This window comes from Phaenicophaeus curvirostris, chromosome 4 (genome assembly GCF_032191515.1).
Source record: "Phaenicophaeus curvirostris isolate KB17595 chromosome 4, BPBGC_Pcur_1.0, whole genome shotgun sequence".
NCBI classification, from domain to species: domain Eukaryota; kingdom Metazoa; phylum Chordata; class Aves; order Cuculiformes; family Cuculidae; genus Phaenicophaeus; species Phaenicophaeus curvirostris.
In genome coordinates, this window is record NC_091395.1 from 43,568,326 (window position 1) to 43,588,963 (window position 20,638).

General features: G+C 41.7%; 1 protein-coding gene across 21 annotated transcripts in view; it reads left to right on the plus strand.

Annotated features, from left to right (window-relative positions):
• The window catches only part of TENM3 (teneurin transmembrane protein 3), a 485,815-nt gene that overhangs the window by 432,787 nt on the left and 32,390 nt on the right, over positions 1-20,638 (plus strand). For 16 of the 21 annotated variants that reach the window (XM_069855859.1, XM_069855861.1, XM_069855862.1 and 13 more), the window contains 6 exons: positions 356-499; positions 6,609-6,858; positions 7,278-7,298; positions 13,833-14,065; positions 14,582-14,736; positions 15,582-16,456. In XM_069855859.1, the coding sequence (XP_069711960.1) occupies positions 356-499; positions 6,609-6,858; positions 7,278-7,298; positions 13,833-14,065; positions 14,582-14,736; positions 15,582-16,456 (1,678 nt within the window). The remainder of the gene's footprint in view (positions 1-355; positions 500-6,608; positions 6,859-7,277; positions 7,299-13,832; positions 14,066-14,581; positions 14,737-15,581; positions 16,457-20,638) is intronic. The other 5 variants (XM_069855863.1, XM_069855865.1, XM_069855881.1 and 2 more) reach the window with 1 other exon arrangement.

Consider the following 20,638-nt stretch of genomic DNA (forward strand, 5'->3'; position numbering starts at 1 on the left):
GGTTCTTCCCCATTAAGTAGCTTTCAGCCTAGTAATGCAGTACAATATTTAGTCTGTGCATTCCTTGTGCTTCAGAGCACAACAGCTTTCTGACATACTTCACAAAATGGCTTTCTTCTGTACCTATCCTAATTTAGTCACTTTTAATAACTGAAATAATTTTAATAACCCAAGCTTGATTTTTTTAAATACTTTGGAATACTGTTTAGTATTTTCAGTACATCTAAGTAAGTCAGGGATTTTCAGGTAGCCTGTGAGAGCTAAGGAACATATGTGTATTAAGGAAATCACAGTCTTCAAACTCTTCTTCTGAACGAGATCCTGTACTTAATGAGAAAATGTACTGTTTTTTCAGTGTCTGTAGGTTATGAATATGAGTCTTGCTTGGATCTAACTCTTTGGGAAAAGCGGACTGCCATCTTGCAGGGCTATGAACTGGATGCCTCCAACATGGGGAGCTGGACATTGGATAAACATCATGTACTGGATGTTCAGAATGGTAAGAAGTTTATTTTCTTCTTGATACTTTTAATACTCAACTGCCCTGCACTTCAGGTATCTAATTCTAACTTTTCAAGTGTTTGCTTTGTTATTTTAAAAAAAGGAAATTCTGGAATGTTTTGCATATAGTAAATGCTTTGAGCTTTACACTGTATGTCATGTTTCTTCATCCTATAAATAGATATGTATTAACAGTTTCATCTATCAGTGTCAGCCTGTGTTGGATATGCTTATCAAAGAAAAGCCCAAGCCAAAGATCATAGAATCACCAGGTTGGAAGAGACCCACTGGATCATCGAGTCCAAGCATTCCCACCAATCTCTAAGCCATGCCCCTCAGTACCTCATCCACCCGCACCTTAAACACCTCCAGGGAAGGCGACTCAACCACCTCCCTGGGCAGACCGTTCCACTGCCTAATGACCCTTCCAGTCAAGAATTTTTTCCTTATGTCGAACCTGAACCTCCCCTGGCGGAGCTTGAGGCCATTCCCTCTTGTCCTGTCCCCTGTCACTTGGGAGAAGAGGCCAGCTCCCTCCTCTCTACAACCTCCTTTCAGGTAGTTATAGAGAGCAATGAGGTCTCCCTCAGCCTCCTCTTCTCCAGGCTAAACAACCCCAGCTCTCTCAGTCACTCCTCGTAAGACTTGTTCTCCAGCCCCTTCACCAGCTTCATTGCTCTTCTCTGGACTCGCTCCAGAGCCTCAACATCCTTCATGTGGTGAGGGGCCCAGAACTGAACACAGGATTCGAGGAGCGGTCTCACCAGTGCCGAGTACAGAGGGAGAATAACCTCCCTGGACCTGCTGGTCACGCCGTTTCTGATACAGGATAAGATACCATTGGCCTTCTTGGCCACCTGGGCACACTGCTGGCTCATGTTCAGTCAGCTGTCAACCAACACACCCAGGTCCTTCTCCTCCTGGCAGCTTTTCAGCCAGGCTTCTCCCAGTCTGTAGCACTGCATAGGGTTGTTGTGCCCCAAGTGCAGGACCCGGCACTTGGCCTTGTTAAACCTCATGCCATTGGACTCAGCCCAGCAGTCCAGCCTGTTCAGATCCCTTTGCAGAGCCTCCCTACCCTCCAGCAGATTGACGCTTCCACCCAGCTTAGTGTCATCTGCAAACTTGCTAAGGGTGCACTCAATGCCTTCATCCAGGTCATTGATAAAGACATTGAACAGGGCTGGACCCAGCACTGAGCCCTGGGGAACCCCACTTGTCACTGGCCTCCAGCTGGATTTCACACCATTTCCCACCACTCTCTGGGCCCGGCCATCCAACCAGTTTTCCACCCAGGAGAGTGTGCGCCTGTCCAGGCCAGAGGCTGACAGTTTCCGAAGCAGAATGCTCTGAGAAACTGTATCAAAGGCTTTACTAAAGTCCAAGAAGACTACATCCATAGCCTTTCCCTCATCCAAGAGTCTAGTCACTTGATCATAGAAGGAGATCAGGTTAGTTTGGCATAGACCTGCCTTTCGTGAGCCCGTGTTGACTGGGCCTGATCACCCATCTCTCTTGCAAGTGCTTAGGGATAGCACTCAAGATCACCTGCTCCGTGACTCTCCCTGGTACTGAGGTGAGACTGACAGGCCTGTAGTTCCCTGGATCTGCCTTGTGCCCCTTCTTATAGATGGGCATGACATCAGCCAGCCTCCAGTCCAGTGGTACCTCCCCAGTAATCCAGGACCGCTGGAAGATGATGGAAAGGGGTTTGGCAAGCACATCCGCCAGTTCCCTCAAAACTCTTGGGTGGACTCCATCTGGCCCCATAGACTTGTAGATGTCTAGCCAGGCAAGCAAGTCTCTAGCTGCCTCCTCTTGGATCGTGGGAAACTCATTCTGCTCCTCCAACCTCTGGGGTTAGAGCCTGGGGGTGCGTGGGCCTCCCCATGATCAAAGAACCCGAAGCCTCTCTTTTCACACCAGTCCCTGAGCCAGTCATTAATCAATTTCTTCTTCCTCACTTCTTGCTCCTCATTCCTTAGTATTGGAATGGAGGTAACTACTGCCTGTGCCCCAGAGCCCTTGATCATTCTCCCTAGAGCCCTGAAGTCCCTCGTAACAGCTTTAGGCTTCCTATGCTCCATGTCCTCATTGCCAACTTGAAATACTAAGAGCTGGTAGTAATCTGTGTCCTTGACCAGGGACGGAAGTTTTCTAGTAACATCCCTTACTGATGCTCCCAGCAAGCAGCAGACCTCCCTTTGGAGCGGGTCCAGTCTGAAGATGGGACCCTCCGTTCCTTTAAGAAGGGAATCCCCCAAGACCATCACCCTCCTCTTCTTTTTTACAGAGGATGTTTTTATGACTGTGTCAGGATGGCAAAGCTTTGGAAATGTTTCCAGGCTGTGGGTGCAGTCCTCTTCATCCTTAGGGGTGCACCTGCAGCACCTCATATTTGTTCCCCAGGGGCATCTGGAGGTTAGTTGTCTGGGTGGGGGGAGCGGGTTTCCTTCTCCAGACAGGAACCTGCTGCCATTCCCCATCTCTCTCTGCCAGCCTTGCAGCTTACCGGTGGGTGGTGCACAGCCTCACTAGCCCTGGCAGCCTGTGAGAGGGCCCTGCTCCACTGATCTATCTCCCTCTCACATTCCCTGATGGTCCTCAGCCTTTCCACTTCTTTCCTCAGCTCTTCCACCGTGTGAAGGAGTTCCCCGACCCGAGCACAGCTGCCGCAGGCGGAGCCAGTGCCGAAGGCGTGAGCCGCTGTGGGAGGGGGCGCTGCCTGCAGCCCAGGGGCTGGGTAGCTGCATGTGCCCGCTGGGGCTCCGTCTGGGTGGCAGCTTCCATCGTGCGTGGTGCAGCCTTAACCTTTTGACGGGTAGCCGCCGTTGTCCTCAGTCCCTCCTGGCCGTGCTCCAGCCCCTCCCTGCGCCCTCCCTGCGCCCCCCCTGCTCGAACTGCCCCGGTTAACACACCCCGCACCTCTTCGCCCGCGCTCCCTAAGGGCCGTTTAAATCCCCCGCGGTAGCTTCCGGGGCCGCCCCCTCCCGTCAGGCCCCGCGCGGGGCCGGCTGCTGCCCCGGAGCCCAGGGCCGGCCCCCCGATCGAGTGTTTTAGGCTTTTCCCCGCTCAGGGAAGCGCCCCCCCGCCTTTAATGGCCACCCCAGCACAGAACTCACCGGGCTGGCGCTGGATGCAGCTGTATAAGCGGAGTTAATGGCTTAGCCGCGTTTAAATCCCCCGCGGTAGCTTCCGGGGCCGCCCCCTCCCGTCAGGCACAAACCGTGTTGAAATTATTTTTAAAAAATGAGTGCTGCTAAAGAGATGCTATTTCTGAACCGACTGCAGGCATCAGCATGTTATGGGATTAACTGCATGTTAACAGTATCTTGAACAACGTTTTCATTTCCACTTTTCACAGGGAGTCAAAACTAAACAGCAATAAGGGACGTTCCTCCAAACTGAGAGCTCTTCACTCCCAATATTAAATCTTTCATTTATCCAGGAGAGTTGTTCCCCTTCATGTCATGACATCCCCACCTGCAGCAGGGCTGCTCATGGGAGCAGTTGGCACATGGCTACCATCTCTTCTGGAGGATAAGCACTCGCCTTCAATCCTCCAATTTAAGTCCTTCCCTGAGGTGCATCCTCCCTGGGATGCTGTGGTCGGCTCTGCACGCCGCAGATGACAAATCATGTTGCCTTCAGTCAACACGGGCCACTTGTGCCCCTCTGTTTCCTGAGACAGAGACCAGTCACTAGTGAGAGAGTTTTCCTTGATTTCAGTGAAAAGAGGAGGAGAAGTTTGAGGGCTGTGCCTTGGCATCAAGGTAAACGTATCCAGTGCGCTACTCAGCAACTGTCTGGAGGGAGCTATGCCAAGGACACCCCAGCCCAACACTAAACAGGAGAGAATTTGGAAAAATTTGGCTGGAATGTATGAGAAAGATTAAATAAGCATGTCTCATTGTTCAAGGTGGGAGTTGGTCACACTGGATTTTTATGCAAAGTAAAAACTATTTCACCGGGAAGAACATCACTTTGTCAGTACTTGGTGTCCCTTGGAGGTCTCCCACTAATACATAAGCTTCTTTTGTGTTATATGCATATATATGCATCACCTAAAGCGTTTCTTCTGGCTGATAGAAAAACAAGGTAACCAAATCAAGCGAAAAGGTGTCATTGTACCCAATATAAAATGTCAAAAAAAACTTGTGCAAATTATTGTAAGGTAATCCATCTAAAAATGTAAGGAGCTATAATTATAAATATATACGTAAGATTGATTCTGTTCACAAGGAAAATTGATGATGGCTTTAAATTATTTTCAAGAGTACGTTTCACAAGTAATGACTTTTCAAAGTGACGTGTGTCTAATTGAATAAACGAAGTGGAGAGTTGTAATGACAAGGTGGATGAGCTGGAGAAATATATTCAGAAGAGAATGCAGGCAGTGTTTGTACGGACATCCTGAACTACTGCAGTAAATAGTCTAATGTACATCTTTTAGTCTGTGATAATAGAGGAGAAATGTGAAGGACCAATTTTTCAAGGTAATGACAGAATAAATCAGGTGCAATAGTGCACTGTGCTGACTTACAGAATTCCTCTGATGAAAATTATAGAACTCAGCTATTTCAGTCAAAATTATGGTGCCATGATTGTCATAAATGATGTAATCATAGGAGAGGGGATTTTGTATACTGTTAATGCATTCTGGCTTTAACTATTCATGAAAAATACGTTCTCCCTCTTTTGATTTAGATTACTTATTTAGATTACTTGCCGTTAGGTTTCCATAAATGGTTTTCGTTCTTCCTGATTTTATCATCTATATTGATTTTCTGTTTATAATCTCCTAAATTTTATAACATTAAAATAGGGAAGACACCTAAAAAATTTAAAGATGAAAACAAAGTATTTTTTCTCCTGTCTTTCAGTATAAAGTGTGAATTTGGGGGTTGAGGAGAGAAAGAGGAATACATCTGAAATTTCTTCTAAGCATCTTAAAAGAGAAATGCATCCCTCGACCCCAAACTGCCTCTGAAACTCTGGGCACACAATCAATAAAATATCTATCACTTTAAAGTACAAAGTGTCATGTGGTTTACATGGATTGTACCACAGAAAGACATATTGTGACTTATAAGTCCAGCCATAATAGCTGACCATTTGTGGAGTTCACCTCCATGGATTCATTGAGGGATAAAATAATGAGGATCCCAGCAAAATTTTAATGCACTGTAAAGTCACACTTTTTTTCCCTAAGACTGAAGGCTTAACATAAAGCATGCATTTTTCTTCTTGGATTTCCTATGGAGGCCATAAGGAAGAAAAATACTGCTGGCACATTGCTTTGTCTTCACAAAATTATTGTTCCTTTCATGCCTCAAAGCAGAATTAAGTTTAAGAGGCAGGTTGGCCTGGCACCACATTTTTTTTGTTGTTTTGACATTTTTAATAACTGCCTATAACTGCAGACGTGGTATTGAGGCAGACTTTGTTGCCAGAGGTACATTTTTATTCTGAGCTGAGTGAAGAGTCTTTTATGATGTAAAATTGAGGCAATTTCCAACTTTTTGAAGTAGCTCTTTAATATTTACGATTTGCAGCAGTAATCCACTTTAGATTACATTTGACATCATATTCATAATTAGTTATAGTAGGACTTCAGGAATACAACTTGCAAATACGATTTTTTTCTTTTTTTGGCATTCATGCATAGTTAGAATTTCATAGTTAGAAAACTGAAAGGATTTAGGAACACAGGCCTTGATTTCATTCAGTACGCCTTGCATTTCCTTCAACAGGACAATTTTTATTCTGAATTACAACCGTTAAAATTACTAACACATCAAATATAAGAACAACTGAAAACTTGTTTGGGTTTTAAGTGCTAGTGTATTTAGTGCTTCTGCTATATCTTGTGGACTAGATAATTTAATGCTTTGTGCATGCTTTAATGTGTCCGTGACTTAAATATAACTACAAATGCTTTATTAAAGTTCTGTTACTTGTAGTGAGAAAAATTTGGTGGAGAAACAATTAAGAGACCATTATATTCTATTAATGAACTAAAAGAGAATAAATGATAAGTCATTTTATGTACATACATTCAAAGTTTTTATGACAGATTTTTTCTGTGGTTTTTATATTATCTACAGGAATCCTCTACAAAGGAAATGGAGAAAATCAATTTATATCTCAGCAACCTCCAGTTGTTAGTAGCATTATGGGCAATGGGAGACGACGAAGCATCTCCTGTCCAAGCTGTAACGGTCAAGCTGATGGTAATAAATTATTGGCTCCAGTTGCCTTAGCTTGTGGGATAGATGGCAGTCTTTACGTGGGGGATTTCAACTACGTTCGGCGGATATTCCCATCTGGAAATGTAACTAGTGTTCTAGAGCTAAGGTATGTTTTCCTCTCATCTTGGACTTTTGGAATTGTGAAATACTGTTACAAACTAAAGTATGAAATAGACCTCTGATATTTTGTAAGTTAGAGTTTCCAGATGCCTTTAAGAACAACAAAAAAACCCTCAAACTAATACATTTTAATAAAAGTATTTAAAATTTAAGTGAAAAAAAATTTACCCAGATAAAATATTTCAACTATGCAAATCTAAACTGTGAGAATTTAATCTACCCAAAGTAATTATTCTGTGGATTTTAAAAGTTAACCTATATAGTCAACATGAGTAGACAAAAGACTATCATTCACCACTTCACTAATGACAGATGTAAATGTTACCTTCTTTTCATCTTTTAACATCCTGTCTGAATGTTTTTCTAATAATGGTTTTCTGTTCTTTTTTACTTGCTCCCACCAAGAAATAAAGATTTTAGACATAGGTAAGCATTCCTTAAAGAAGATTTATTTTTCTAACTGTTCTTTTTTCATTTTTAACAAATGAATGCTCATAATGGAGAAGTCATTTCTGAGATGTATTATTAGAAAAGAGAAGTATTTTTCAAAAATAACGAGTTCATATGTTTTAGTTATGTCAGCTGTCAGGCTGTATCGTCCTTTCGGATACGAATTCCTCTTTTCTCATCACTCTCTGTCCACTGTCTGGTTTCTTTTTATGCTTGTGTGTGCCCTCCTTTGCTGTTCTTTAGTCTCTGCTCACTCCTATTCCTTGCTGGCAGCACTTTTGCTGATCCTGTCAAAACTCACTCATAAATCAGATACCCCAAATACGATGGGAATGGCATATAAGTAATAAAATTATAGAAGTATCAAGCAAATTAATTTCATTGGCCTTTTGATGTTGAATCTTCTCAGGCTTATATTTAACAGATTTGTTTCTTTGAAGGTGAATTTGCCTTAACAATGAAAGTTGAAATTGTCCCATAATAACACAATACCAAGACTTAAGATTTTAAAGTATGTCAAGATTCATGAGACTGGTCATAAAAACAGTAGCAATCAGAAGGACTGCAGTGCAACATTCATCCTTCCTGGCATTGCTACAGTAGTGACAAGAACAGCAGAGAAGAAGGTTTGCTTGGGATTGCTTTGCCATGGTGCTGATAAGGAGACAGAAAAGGTTATGCTAAAATCTTGTTGGATACATGAAACCCTGCAAGGCTTTGTGGCGAAACTGCTAAGTAGAAGGCTTAGCAGCTCCACTGGTCTCTTTCTCTCCCTTTTTGCTGCCAACTGTTTTCCTTCCTTGTTTTCAAACAAATCCCAGAGAGTCATATCTCAGTGTAAATTCACTTTTCTTTGGACATACTTCTTTGTGAGGATGGGTTATGTTTCAAATGTCTTAGGCTAAAAATTCCACAACTAAATAAGGTATTTGCATCAGTGATAATGATCAGACTTGGGAGTTGATGCACAGTTCAGCTGGTTTTATGTTATTTTCCAAGTGTGACTCAGAAGCAGTCTTTTCTATTTAGTGAGTTTAGTTTTTCACTACTATATTTTATTTGCATTTGTTCCACTACTTCTAAAAGAATTCTCTCTCCTGTGGCATTACAAAGTAGTGATTGCAGACATTGTCTTGGTAAATGCATGGAATATAGAGTAATGCTCAAAGTGAGAATTCGGAATGGACAAACAGGATGAAAGGGTGGATGTGTAATGCGGTTTGTTTTGCTGTGATTAGTAGCCGTGCCCTCTTCTGCCTCTGACAGAACTGTGGTTGCAGGCTTAACTGCGGTGTTCCAGAAACTGGATCCCTGCATGAAAGAAAAGTTGGTGAAGGAGAACATTGAAGCTTTTCTCCTTTATTCATGCCTGCACCTGCAGAAGCTCCAGGTAGCAAAACTGCAATCACGCTGAACAAATTAGTGTAACAGCATTTTCATGGGCCCACGTAGCAGCTGTGAAGTGGGGTTTCTCCTCAGGCAGAAGGAGACGTAGAGGACCACGGAGAACTGGTTCTGCAGGAGCAGTTGTGCCCCAGTAGGGAAGAAGGTGCAGAGTGTTCTGTGCAGCCTGAACACAGTCCACTGTGAGGTTGCATTTTCTCTACCAGCATACAGCATTTTCCCGATGTCCACTGGGAATTAGGGGAATTAGCCCTTGCTGCTCAGGGGCTTCCTAAGCCAAGAGGGGCATCTCTGTGTGTAGTATCCCCTGACAACTTTTTATTCTGTTAATTTAGCAGATTTTTATTTAACATACAAACTTCTAGGATCCACCAAATCCTGTGGCAGTGGGTTCCCCAGCTTAAGGACATAACGTGAGACCAAACAGCTTCTTTTGCCTGCATGAAGTCGTGCAGAGCCGTGTGAAATGCTGAGGAGGTTTTTGTTTAAACTGCAGTTTGGAAAACAGCCCTCAACAGACCCCTTTGCAATATATGATCACAGAATCACAGAATAACCAGGCTGGAAGAGACCCACCGGATCATCGAGTCCAACCGTTCCTATCAAACACTAAACCATATACCTCAGCACCTCGTCCACCTGTGCCTTAAACACCTCCAGGGAAGGTGACTCAACCACCTCCCTGGGCAGCCTGTTCCAGTGCCCAATGACCCTTTCTGTAAAGAATTTTTTCCTAATGTCCAGCCTAAATCTCCCCTGGTGGAGCTTGAGGCCATTCCCTCTTGTCCTGTACCCTGTCACTTGGGAGAAGAGGCCAGCACCCTCCTCTCTACAACCTCCTTTCAGGTAGTTGTAGAGAGCAATGAGGTCTCCCCTCAGCCTCCTCTTCTCCAGGCTAAACAACCCCAGCTCTCTCAGGCGCTCCTCATAAGGCCTGTTCTCCAGCCCCTTCACCAGCTTTGTTGCTCTTCTCTGGACTCTTTCCAGAGCCTCAACATCCTTCTTGTGGTGAGAGGCCCAGAACTGAACACAGGATTCAAGGAGCGGTCTCACCAGTGCCGAGTACAGAGGGAGAATAACCTCCCTGGACCTGCTGGTCACGCCGTTTCTGATACAAGCCAAGATGCCATTGGCCTTCTTGGCCACCTGGGCACACTGCTGGCTCATGTTCAGTCGGCTGTCAACCAACACTCCCAGGTCCTTCTCCTCCTGGCAGCTTTCCAGCCAGGCTTCTCCCAGTCTGTAGCACTGCATAGGGTTGTTGTGCCCCAAGTGCAGGACCCGGCACTTGGCCTTGTTAAACCTCATGCCATTTGACTCAGCCCAGTGGTCCAGCCTGTCCAGATCCCTTTGCAGAGCTTCTCTACCCTCCATCAGATCGACACTTCCACCCAGCTTAGTGTCGTCCGCAAACTTGCTAAGGGTGCACTCGATGCCTTCATCCAGGTCATTGATGAAGACATTGAACAGGGCTGGACCCAGCACTGAGCCCTGGGGAACCCCACTTGTCACTGGCCTCCAGTTGGATTTCACACCATTTCCCACCACTCTCTGGGCCCGGCCATCCAACCAGTTTTCCACCCAGGAGAGTGTGCGCCTGTCCAGGCCAGAGGCTGACAGTTTCCCAAGCAGAATGTTGTGAGAAACTGTGTCAAAGGCTTTACTGAAGTCCAGGAAGACCACATCCACAGCCTTTCCCTCATCCAGCAGCAGAGTCACTTTATCATAGAAGGGGATCAGGTTAGTCTGGCAAGACCTGCCTTTTGTGAACCCATGTTGACTGGGCCTGGTCACCTGGTTCTCTTGCATGTGCTTCATGATAGCACCCAAGATCACCTGCTCCATGACTTTCCCTGGCACTGAGGTCAGACTGACAGGCCTGTAGTTTCCTGTATCCTTCCTGCGACCCTTCTTGTAGATGGGATTACTAGATATCAAAACTAAGAAAGTGCACTAAGATGTGCATTCCGCAGGTAAAACTAATGGAGTGGGCTACTTACTAGTTCAGATCTATTATCTATTCAAACATTCGACTTTCCTTGCATGCAAACGCAGTGCTTCAGCACAGAGAGTGGTGTGCCTCCCACTTCAAGGAGTCTGTACTCTAAATTAGAGAGACAATGCAGATGAAATTTATTCTCCCATGTACCAATGACCTAACATTTTTTCAGTCTCAAAGCTGAATTGATGTCTTTATACACACTGCTGCCTATGGGTGATTAATGCTGATAGGCATTCATGGAAGAATTTTTAGAAGGACTTTGAAGACAGGGAGGTCATTTGTAGGCTATGACAATGTCCCAGGTTTGTAGAGAGCCAGAAAAAAAAATCAGCAACACATAAAACCAGCTTTGAGGGTATATAGTTTAGAAGGCACAGAGTGAACGGGAGAAGGAGGGGGACTGAGGCAGGAAGAGTATTTTTTGAAAAATATTGTGCGTGGGAAGTAATGGAAGTAATCTGACAGCTGAAGAATTAGATTGGTGTAAGCAAGATAAAATTATGCAATTGGAAATACAGCTCTGAGCGTGTGTATTTGCACATGTGTGTGTGCGCTTCAGATCTGAAGCACTGTTACTATTATTTGGCATAGACAGAACAAGCTTATTTGTAGTCATTTGTCTCTGTAGGAGCCTATGTTGGTATGTAACTGCATGGTTTTCAGAGCTACTGACAGTGATTCATACTGAATGAGTCAAGAAGTCACTGACTGTGGATTTTACTTCTTTGCATTTGTTGCTGTTGGTAGAAAGCAGAAGCTTAATATTATTTCAAGCTACAATGAAATAGAATAAACTCTCTGCAGCTTTCCAGCTTCTGGCTGCTTACCCCTGTGCTATTTTTAAGATCTTCATAGTATGCATATATTTTCTGGCTAGAAAATATAAGTGATTTTCACTGGACAGTTATTCAGTTCCTCAGACTGCATCTTGGTTTTGTGAAATTTAATGGGGTTTTTTTCTGACAATTAAAGCTACCTCAGCTTTTTAATCTTCACTTGGAAAGAAACGTTGAAGTTAAGCCTGTTGCATTAGAAAGGAGCCGTTAGACGTCTGTGTATGACAAAGTGGAGACTTTATATTAATTCCATAATAATATCCTAAGTGCTTCAAAACTTGGGAGGGTTTTTTATAAAATGAGAAAATTAACTTAAATTTTCAGCTGGGTTTTTTTTGTTGTTTTGGTGAGAATACACTGCTCACTGTGACAACAAATAAAAAGAGCATTGTCATTTTTGTTGGAATTAATTAAAACATAGAAATGAAGAAAACAGCTTTAAAAGTTCTTTTTAGAAATAAATCTGTTAGGCATAATTTAGTTATCGATTTGATGACTTTTTATTCCAACAATTGAAAAATATGATTGAAGCAATATTATATGAGTTGAAGAGAAGTACTTTAATTTAGAATTTAGTAGTATAAGAAAGGACTTTATTTTAAATGAAGATGAAATATAATTTAGGTTCACATTTTGCAATGTTTATATTTGAAGTGTCTCCAAAGTTGCTTAAAGAGCAAAGTAATAATGTAAATGGGTACAATTTAATTTGCAGTTTATAGAGGTATAAATAATTCGTACATTACATAGTCATCATATTAAGTGATCTCTGCGTAAATTAAGGTTTCAAAAATACCTTTCAACTATTTAGCACATTGGCGATAATAGATTTCTAACATGGAAATTTAAAGTAAGCCTACATTTAATTGTTTTTAGACATGCTGTACAACACTCGGCTCTGTAGCAGAGCTTTTTAAGAGGTGCTAATCACTGTGTATTTGATTTCTTTAGTCTGCTTCACTTGGTTTCTTCATTCTGAACCAACACTTTAAAAGTCTTAAAACCCAAAGAAAATCCTATTTATGCAACACTTTTATTCTGTGGGTTTGTAATTGGCTAGCTATAAAAATCTGTCCCTGCTAAAAGATGTAATTTCTTCACAACTTGTTCCTGTTGGTCTCTTGTTGCTTTTTCCAAGTGGCAGTACATAAAAACGTGTTACATTAGCACAGTTATGTATTTAGAAAACGTGAAGTATAGTGTTCTGCGAGCAGATGTTTGGCTATCACCAAGACTGGTAGATCTTGTTTAAGCAGAGCTTTTGCAAACATCAGAAGTGGGACTGACTGTTCTGACACTCTGCTTCAATCCTTTAGGGGAGCATCTGAAATTACCTCCTGTATTTACATGACCTTATTTCAGCTCTTTGTGCCATAAATTAGGTCAGGAATCCCAACTGCAGTGGGTTACGTTTCTACTTCATAATATTTCAACCCAAAAGGTATTCTCCAGGGCTGTTTTTTTCACCAGCAGGGGAGAAAAGACAGTAATTCTCAATTATGTGGCACCAGCGGAGAAGCAAAATGCACGTTTCTGGGAAAATGGTTAGCAATATATATTTTCACTGTAATAAAGACTGTGTTGGCATGGTTAGCGGTTTTGTGCCAATGTGTACAGTTACTTGAACTATGACTTTGTGTTAGGAAGAACAGAAAAGCTCCGCTCAGTCTTCTGGTGGAAAAGATGACATTTCCTAATGTGTTAAATCATGCGTATCATGTCTTTGAAAGCAGTGAATTAAACAAATACTTATGAAGGATGTCTTATCTCTTGCCTGTGAACTAGTAATGCAGACTCTGCCTTATCTGTTTATGAGTTATATAAACCATGCACTCCAGCAACCTTTTATAAACTATAATAGAACAGATAGGATGATAACAGCAACAAAGTGTAAGTGAGGGCTAGGGGCCTGCTGCAAAGTTTGGGACTGTTTCAGGGTTCCCAGAAAGCCTGGGAGGTTTTAGACTCCAGTATTTTGATTTGGCCTATTACAGAGACAGGAGCTGGCTCTAATTACAGAGCATTACAGAGCATTACAGAGCACATCTAAGCATCACGAACAAAATGAGTCTTCTGTCCCAAAAAGAAGAGTAGTCTACATTGGACGTGAACCAAGAGAGGTCCTGGGGCCATGACCCAAGCTACCTATACCTAGGGCATCACTGTTGATTTTAACTATTTATGAATTTCTGCACGCCGCGTATTAACTGAATCCGATGCTAGTCACAATTAATTACAGCGTATGCAATGTACTGTTCCATTCTACAGCAACAACCCAGCTCACAGATACTACCTCGCAACTGACCCTGTGACAGGAGATTTGTATGTTTCCGACACAAACACCCGTAGGATTTATCGGCCCAAGTCTCTCATGGGTGCAAAAGACCTGACCAAAAACGCTGAGGTAATAGGAGGAACAGGGGAGCAGTGCCTCCCATTTGATGAGGCAAGGTGTGGTGATGGAGGCAAGGCGGTGGAGGCAACTCTCATGAGCCCTAAAGGTAAAAAGTGTTATCCCTCTGTAATTTTCAAAATAATATGGAAGTCCAGACCCAGACGCGCGATCGTTTTTAATTACTGAACCCAGCAGCTGTCTCAGAAACATGGATTTGAGTAATTGTTTCCAACTGGAAAGACCATTAAGTAAGAGAGCTACAAGGTTGATTTTTTAGGATATATTTGGCTTTCATTGTTATTGAGCATTTTTAAATGCTCATTTAGATTATGTGTTCAGCAGGCAACAGTGAAGATTCAAAAACAGTGTTGCTTTTGGTCTCGCTTATTTTTCCAAGTTAACTTAAAATCTAGGCCTTTGTCAGCATACTGTCCAATGAACAGCAAATGCAATCAACAGGAATAGATTTCATACTGAACTTTGGTTTATTTTGCAAAATATGCTTACAAGCTGGTTTACTACCTACTGCCTTAAGACCATATTGTATCTACTTATGCCCTTAGTAATGGATAATCTATTCACTGCTAGTACAAAAACCTCATTTTTATTCTCTTCACTAAAGGAATAGCAATTGACAAGAATGGGTTAATCTACTTTGTTGATGGGACCATGATCAGAAAAGTGGATCAGAATGGAATAATATCCACTTTGCTTGGCTCCAACGACCTGACATCAGCACGACCTCTCACCTGTGATACCAGCATGCACATCAGCCAGGTACTTTTAGCTGCTGCCAATTTGGAAGCCAAACTGGGGCTAGAAATGCAAATGCAGCTTTCTTGCCCCTTGAAGTAAAACTGGGTGGAGCACATAATAGGAATTTAACAGCAGATTCTGGGGAGACAGAAACCTTTTCCAAGGGCATGAATAACAGTGTGTTCTCCTAGCTATAAATGCTGCTGTATTCAATTTTTCTGCCCATAAATTTCAGTTTAGTTTAGAACAGCAAAGCTATCAGCAGGAAACATTAAGTCTGGTAGTAAATACTAGGAGAATGGCAGGTCTCTTAGAACTATCTAGGCATGTTGATGTTTTCTGAATCCCTAACAGCCTACTACAGTGAATGAGAGTATACGTACAAAAGAAACATATTTTTCTGTTTGTCTCAAGAAGCTTGTGTAGGTAAGATGGGACATTATTAGTGGTATGTTTAAAAGTGGATTACAGTACGATGTTTCATAGTCTGGAAGGGAGTAAGTTATTTTTGCTACTAGAAGAATGAAGGATGAGTAGTCTCCTTAAACTCTGTACTTTGATATGGCTCTCTATTTTTATGTATTTGTGACACAGAAAAGTATTGCATTTATTGGAGGAGAAATTCAACCTGTGTTACAGTTCCAATGCAACTGGCTTTTTTTCAGTAAAGTGCATGTTTGAACATTGTTCTTCTTGCCTTCCTGAAAAGCTTTAGTTTGCTGCATGTATTGTCATAAAAGTCTTTTTGCCATGATAACTCACAGCAGATAAAAAATATCCTTACAGCTGTGCCTAAAGCTGAAGATGAATTAATTCATTTAATCTGCACTGGTTAACTGTTTAACCAAACACTTCTCTTTGTTAAGGTTCGTCTGGAATGGCCTACAGATTTGGCTATCAACCCAATGGATAACTCCATTTATGTTTTGGATAACAACGTAGTTTTGCAAATCACTGAAAACCGTCAGGTTCGCATTGCTGCTGGGAGGCCAATGCACTGCCAGGTTCCTGGGGTGGAGTACACGGTGGGGAAGCACGCAGTACAGACCACGCTTGAGTCAGCAACTGCCATCGCAGTGTCCTACAGTGGGGTACTTTACATTACAGAAACCGATGAAAAAAAGATTAATAGGATAAGACAGGTCACAACTGATGGAGAGATCTCATTAGTAGCTGGAATACCCTCAGAGTGTGATTGCAAAAATGATGTCAACTGTGACTGTTACCAAAATGGAGATGGTTATGCTAAAGATGCCAAACTTAATGCCCCTTCCTCCTTAGCTGTGTCTCCGGATGGCACACTGTATATTGCTGATCTGGGAAATATTAGGATACGGGCTGTGTCAAAGAACAAACCCTTATTGAATTCAATGAACTTTTATGAAGTTGCTTCTCCAACTGACCAAGAGCTTTATATCTTTGATGTCAATGGTACTCACCAGTACACTGTGAGTCTAGTCACCGGAGACTATCTGTACAATTTTAGCTACAGTAACGATAATGATATTACTGCAGTAACGGACAGCAATGGGAACACTCTTCGCATCAGACGGGATCCCAACCGAATGCCAGTAAGAGTGGTCTCTCCTGATAACCAAGTCATCTGGTTGACGATAGGTACTAATGGATGTTTGAAAAGCATGACTGCACAAGGGCAGGAGCTTGTTTTATTTACCTACCATGGCAACAGTGGACTTCTGGCAACTAAAAGCGATGAGACTGGATGGACCACTTTTTTTGAGTAAGTACATAAAATAAAATTCGATGCCTTATAGTTTTACTGAGTTACTCAGTACCGTTTGAAGTATTTCTGGAGACTGATGAAGTAACTGTAAAGGTGGCCCTTGATAACAGATACTTTGCTTCCCATGCTGTCTTCCTTTGATTGACTTCTTCTAAACATTGGATCTGAATAATTTTAAATTCATTATTTTGAATTTCTGTCTTATATATTGAAGTAATAGTGAGACATCTCACTCTTGTCAAGAAAGCTGTAACTCAGACAACCACAGTTCTGTAGATTAGCATCCAAACCCAGATTTTCATCCCATTTACTCATCAGATTGACATTGTACTGCAGCAAATGCTGACAAGAAATTTGTCTTCACTCCTCAATATTTTTTTCTTCCTTTTTTTTTCTAAGTAAAAGCATGTCTGCATAGTGTTTTACATCCAAAGAAAGGCTGAAGTTGTAAAAGTTTGTGTTGTATGGAGTGGCGAATATGCAGGAACAATCTCCTGGATGACAGGGCAGGCTTTCACACAGGTGGACCTGGGCAGAAGTAGCTGAGAAACGAAATATGGGATGTAAGGGGAAACATCATTCCTGTAGGAATAAACGGAAAACACAGAGACCACCTGCAATGTGTGCTTTACAGGTACAAGCATAACAGCGAGAGGTATTAGTGGAAGAGTAGGACTTGTCATTTTTCCAGCCTCAGAAGAAAAATCTTTTCAATGAATTGCATTACCCTGTGTTGCAGTCATTAATTCATCAATGCTTGTTCATAACAGACAGATTAGCAAGCCATTTTACAGAATCCTCAATTATATTGACTAAGGAAGGTCATGACAATTCATAGATAAACTAGTAGAACCTAAGAGATCACATACAAGATTTATAGGCAACTTCATCCCCAAACAAGCTGAACTGTAAACTGGTGCACCAAACAAAACTTAAAAAAAAAAATGCAGCCTAAACCACAAACTATTTATTTCAAAAAAGTTCAGTGTAGCATTACCACAGACTTTTTTCCAGTCATCTCTTTCAACTGGAAAAATATGTGTATTTTTAAGTCACACGAAAGACCTGTTGAGGCTGGGTAAAACTGTGTCTACGAAGGAGTGGAAGACGCAGAGTTAGCATGAGAAGTAAAAGTGTTAGAAGGCTCTCAGCTAAGTATTCAGGATTACAAAGGGCATCGTGAAAATCTAGTAAGTCCTTCTTTTACTTTTTTTTTGCCTCTTCTTTTCTCCTATCTTTATGATGAAATGCAGCAGCAACTGCTGCCAAGGTCAGGGCCTAAAAAAAAGCTTTCAATTCAACACAAATGATAAAGAAAATAAAGTGCCAGTGTCAGGCAGTGGCAGCAAAGCCAAACATCTGTGTTTTGAGATAACTTCACATTTCTGTCAGTGTACATTTGGCTGAGGCAGCGTGCCGGAGGACTCTGAGCACCTGTATCTACTCTCCAGCCTTTACATATGCCCGTCAGAGACACAAGAGCAGCAGGTGCTGCTTCACTGCATATTGTGTCCTGAAGTGGAGACAGGGCTAGAAATGCTGATCCCTAACAAAGACAGCAGGTGGAATGGCGCTGCTGCCAGTTTTAAGGTATTCTTACAGTAATCTGTCAATTGGCAAGGCTTTGGCAGCAGGCACATTCCCAAAGCATTAGCGCACGTCTGTAATATTTAATTGTGCATTGGTGCATCCGCTGTGTATCTTTTTAGGTCCTGTGAAGAGGACACAGAAACACAGTGAGGATACACAGAGGAGCGAGAATCTGTTCCATCAGGAGGGCATGTGTTCTCCTTCTCCTGAGTTAGTGTCCTGTGTGCCGAGAGACCAAAGCGCAGCTTTGGATGGGCTGGGAACAGTCATTCATTTCCACCGAGAGTAAATTCAGTGTTTAACTGTGACACATACAACTACTTGTTTCCAGCAGGCGAGTTGGGCAAAGCAGTCAATTTGGGGGATAGTGAAGTCCCTTACTGAAATTAAGGCATCTGCTGGATACAACAGGCACTTTCAGTCATGCTGCTGTTCATAGTGGCTAATTGAAGATCTAGAGTTTTAATCAGGGCAGTAGTTTCTCACCATGTTGCCTGTATTTTTTGCCTACTGTGGTGTATGGCAGGAGTAGCTGATGGCTCCGGAACGCATCTTAATGACGTCTGCCTGTTCACAAAAAATTGAATATTATATTCACTATTAAGTGGTTGATAGGTCTATATTTTTCATCATAGGAGAATTTAGGGTACTGTGTGTCATGAAGCACATTCTTATTTACTGAGTCTGCAAATAGCCACTTTTCATACCTGATCTGTTTTCATGCACACTTTCTGGTCTGAGTTAGGTTATGTCCAGCTGGCTTACGGAGAACCCAAAGGGCAGATTCTTCCCCTCAATAAGTATTACTATTATTTTCAAGCTGCTGTTTATACACTTCCTAAACATTTACCTCAGACCAATGTCTCTTAGAATTCCCAAGCTGAAATAATTACAGATAAAGCTAGGCAATTTCACTCACCCTAAATCTGCAAGTGTATGAGGCTTTTGCGGAAGCAGATATTAATCTCCTCCCTGTAGCCATGGTGAAGCAGTAATCTGTGTAATTGCAACAAGGAAGATTCAGATTAGACATTTGGAATAACTTCACGGTGAAGATTTTGGAGCCCTAGAGCAGACGTACAATGATAGTGAACCCTTGCCCTTCACAGACTGTCTTTAAGAACAGTTTAGACATCTTTCAGGAAGAGCAGATCCTGCCTTGGGGTAGGGGTTGGACCATACGACCTCTCACAGTCCCTTCCAGTCATGTTTTCTGTGATGCTCTGTACAAGTTAATACCAAAAATAAAAAATTGCACTGATTATGTAAAGCTACAGGGAATAAGTGAAGAAAAAAAAAAAGCAGTGCGTTATTTTTCCTGCCAAAGCAGCATTCTTAAAAACATCCATCGGGCATCTTAGCTGCTTACTTCTTTCTAACATAAAATCCCCATGCACCAAATTTGTGTCTGTATATTTCCCTTTTGAAGAAAAAAATAGATATAAACACAACTGTTTTGCCATTTTTTATTCTAAGATCAGCAAATATTATTGTGACTTTGCTTTTCATTGCTGATGATTTGTAACATTAAATCTAACTAGGCTGGGTTTCCAGAGGCTTCTACTACTATTGCCAAAATAGATGGAAACCATGTGTATCATTTAAGGGCTTGGGTGGGGGTGTCATAGTATATGTGTGTGTCTCTCTTTTCCAGCTCTTGTATATTCATGTTTGTAGCTAGTGTGGGCTAAAAATCTTCAGCTGAAGAGTTTTCTGTTGAAAAAGATAAAGTCTCGTTGAAACGGACAGGCTTCCCTCAAATGTCAGGCGAGGAATAAGAAATTAGAAGAAATCATTCTGACCTCCTTTTTCTGTTTTACTAAAAAAGCAAAATATTTCACTTTCATTGCTATATGTGCTTTCTTTTAATATTAGACTTATTTCTATATTTTATTTACTCTGTTGTATTAGTCAGAGTCTCAAAATATTTTGGGAAGAGGATAGAATTTATATTCCATGGCGAATTTAGACTTTTTCCCAGTCTGAGTTAAAACTTTTCAACTGTTAGAAAGTGCAGTGGACAAGAAATGTCATTTTTTAACTTGCTTTGTGTGTGGCTGGGTTGTTTCACCCTTTGGTTGTCACATATCTGTTTAAATGGCAGAAGTTATACTGCAGTAAAAATATTGTGGGTTTAGTAATAAAAAGGTCAGTCTTTGGAGCAAATTCCATAATAGATTTGTTAACAATTCTCTTGTTCAAATCTGTCTGTATAACTGGAGAATGGATCCAAAGAACTTAGATCATTTCCATTGAGTTCTCAGTGATTTGAGAACAGATTTATGGAAACATTTTAATCTTTTTTTTTTCCTTTTTTTCATAACAACTTTTCAGTGAAAAGAGGAAATCTTTGAAAAAACACTGCATCCCAAAAACTGGCAGTCACTGCATTTGGACTTGTTTCTTTTCATGGCTTTTTTCCACAGTCTTAATTCACACAATTATCAGATCCAAAAGAAGTTTACTTTTTAATTTCATTTAGTCTGGACACTAATTAATCTAGAGTTAGTCTCTTTTTTGCCTGAAGAAGGGAGGGACTGCCAGATAGGAATTTATTTTTTTTACACTTTGTTTTTTTTCTTATATCTT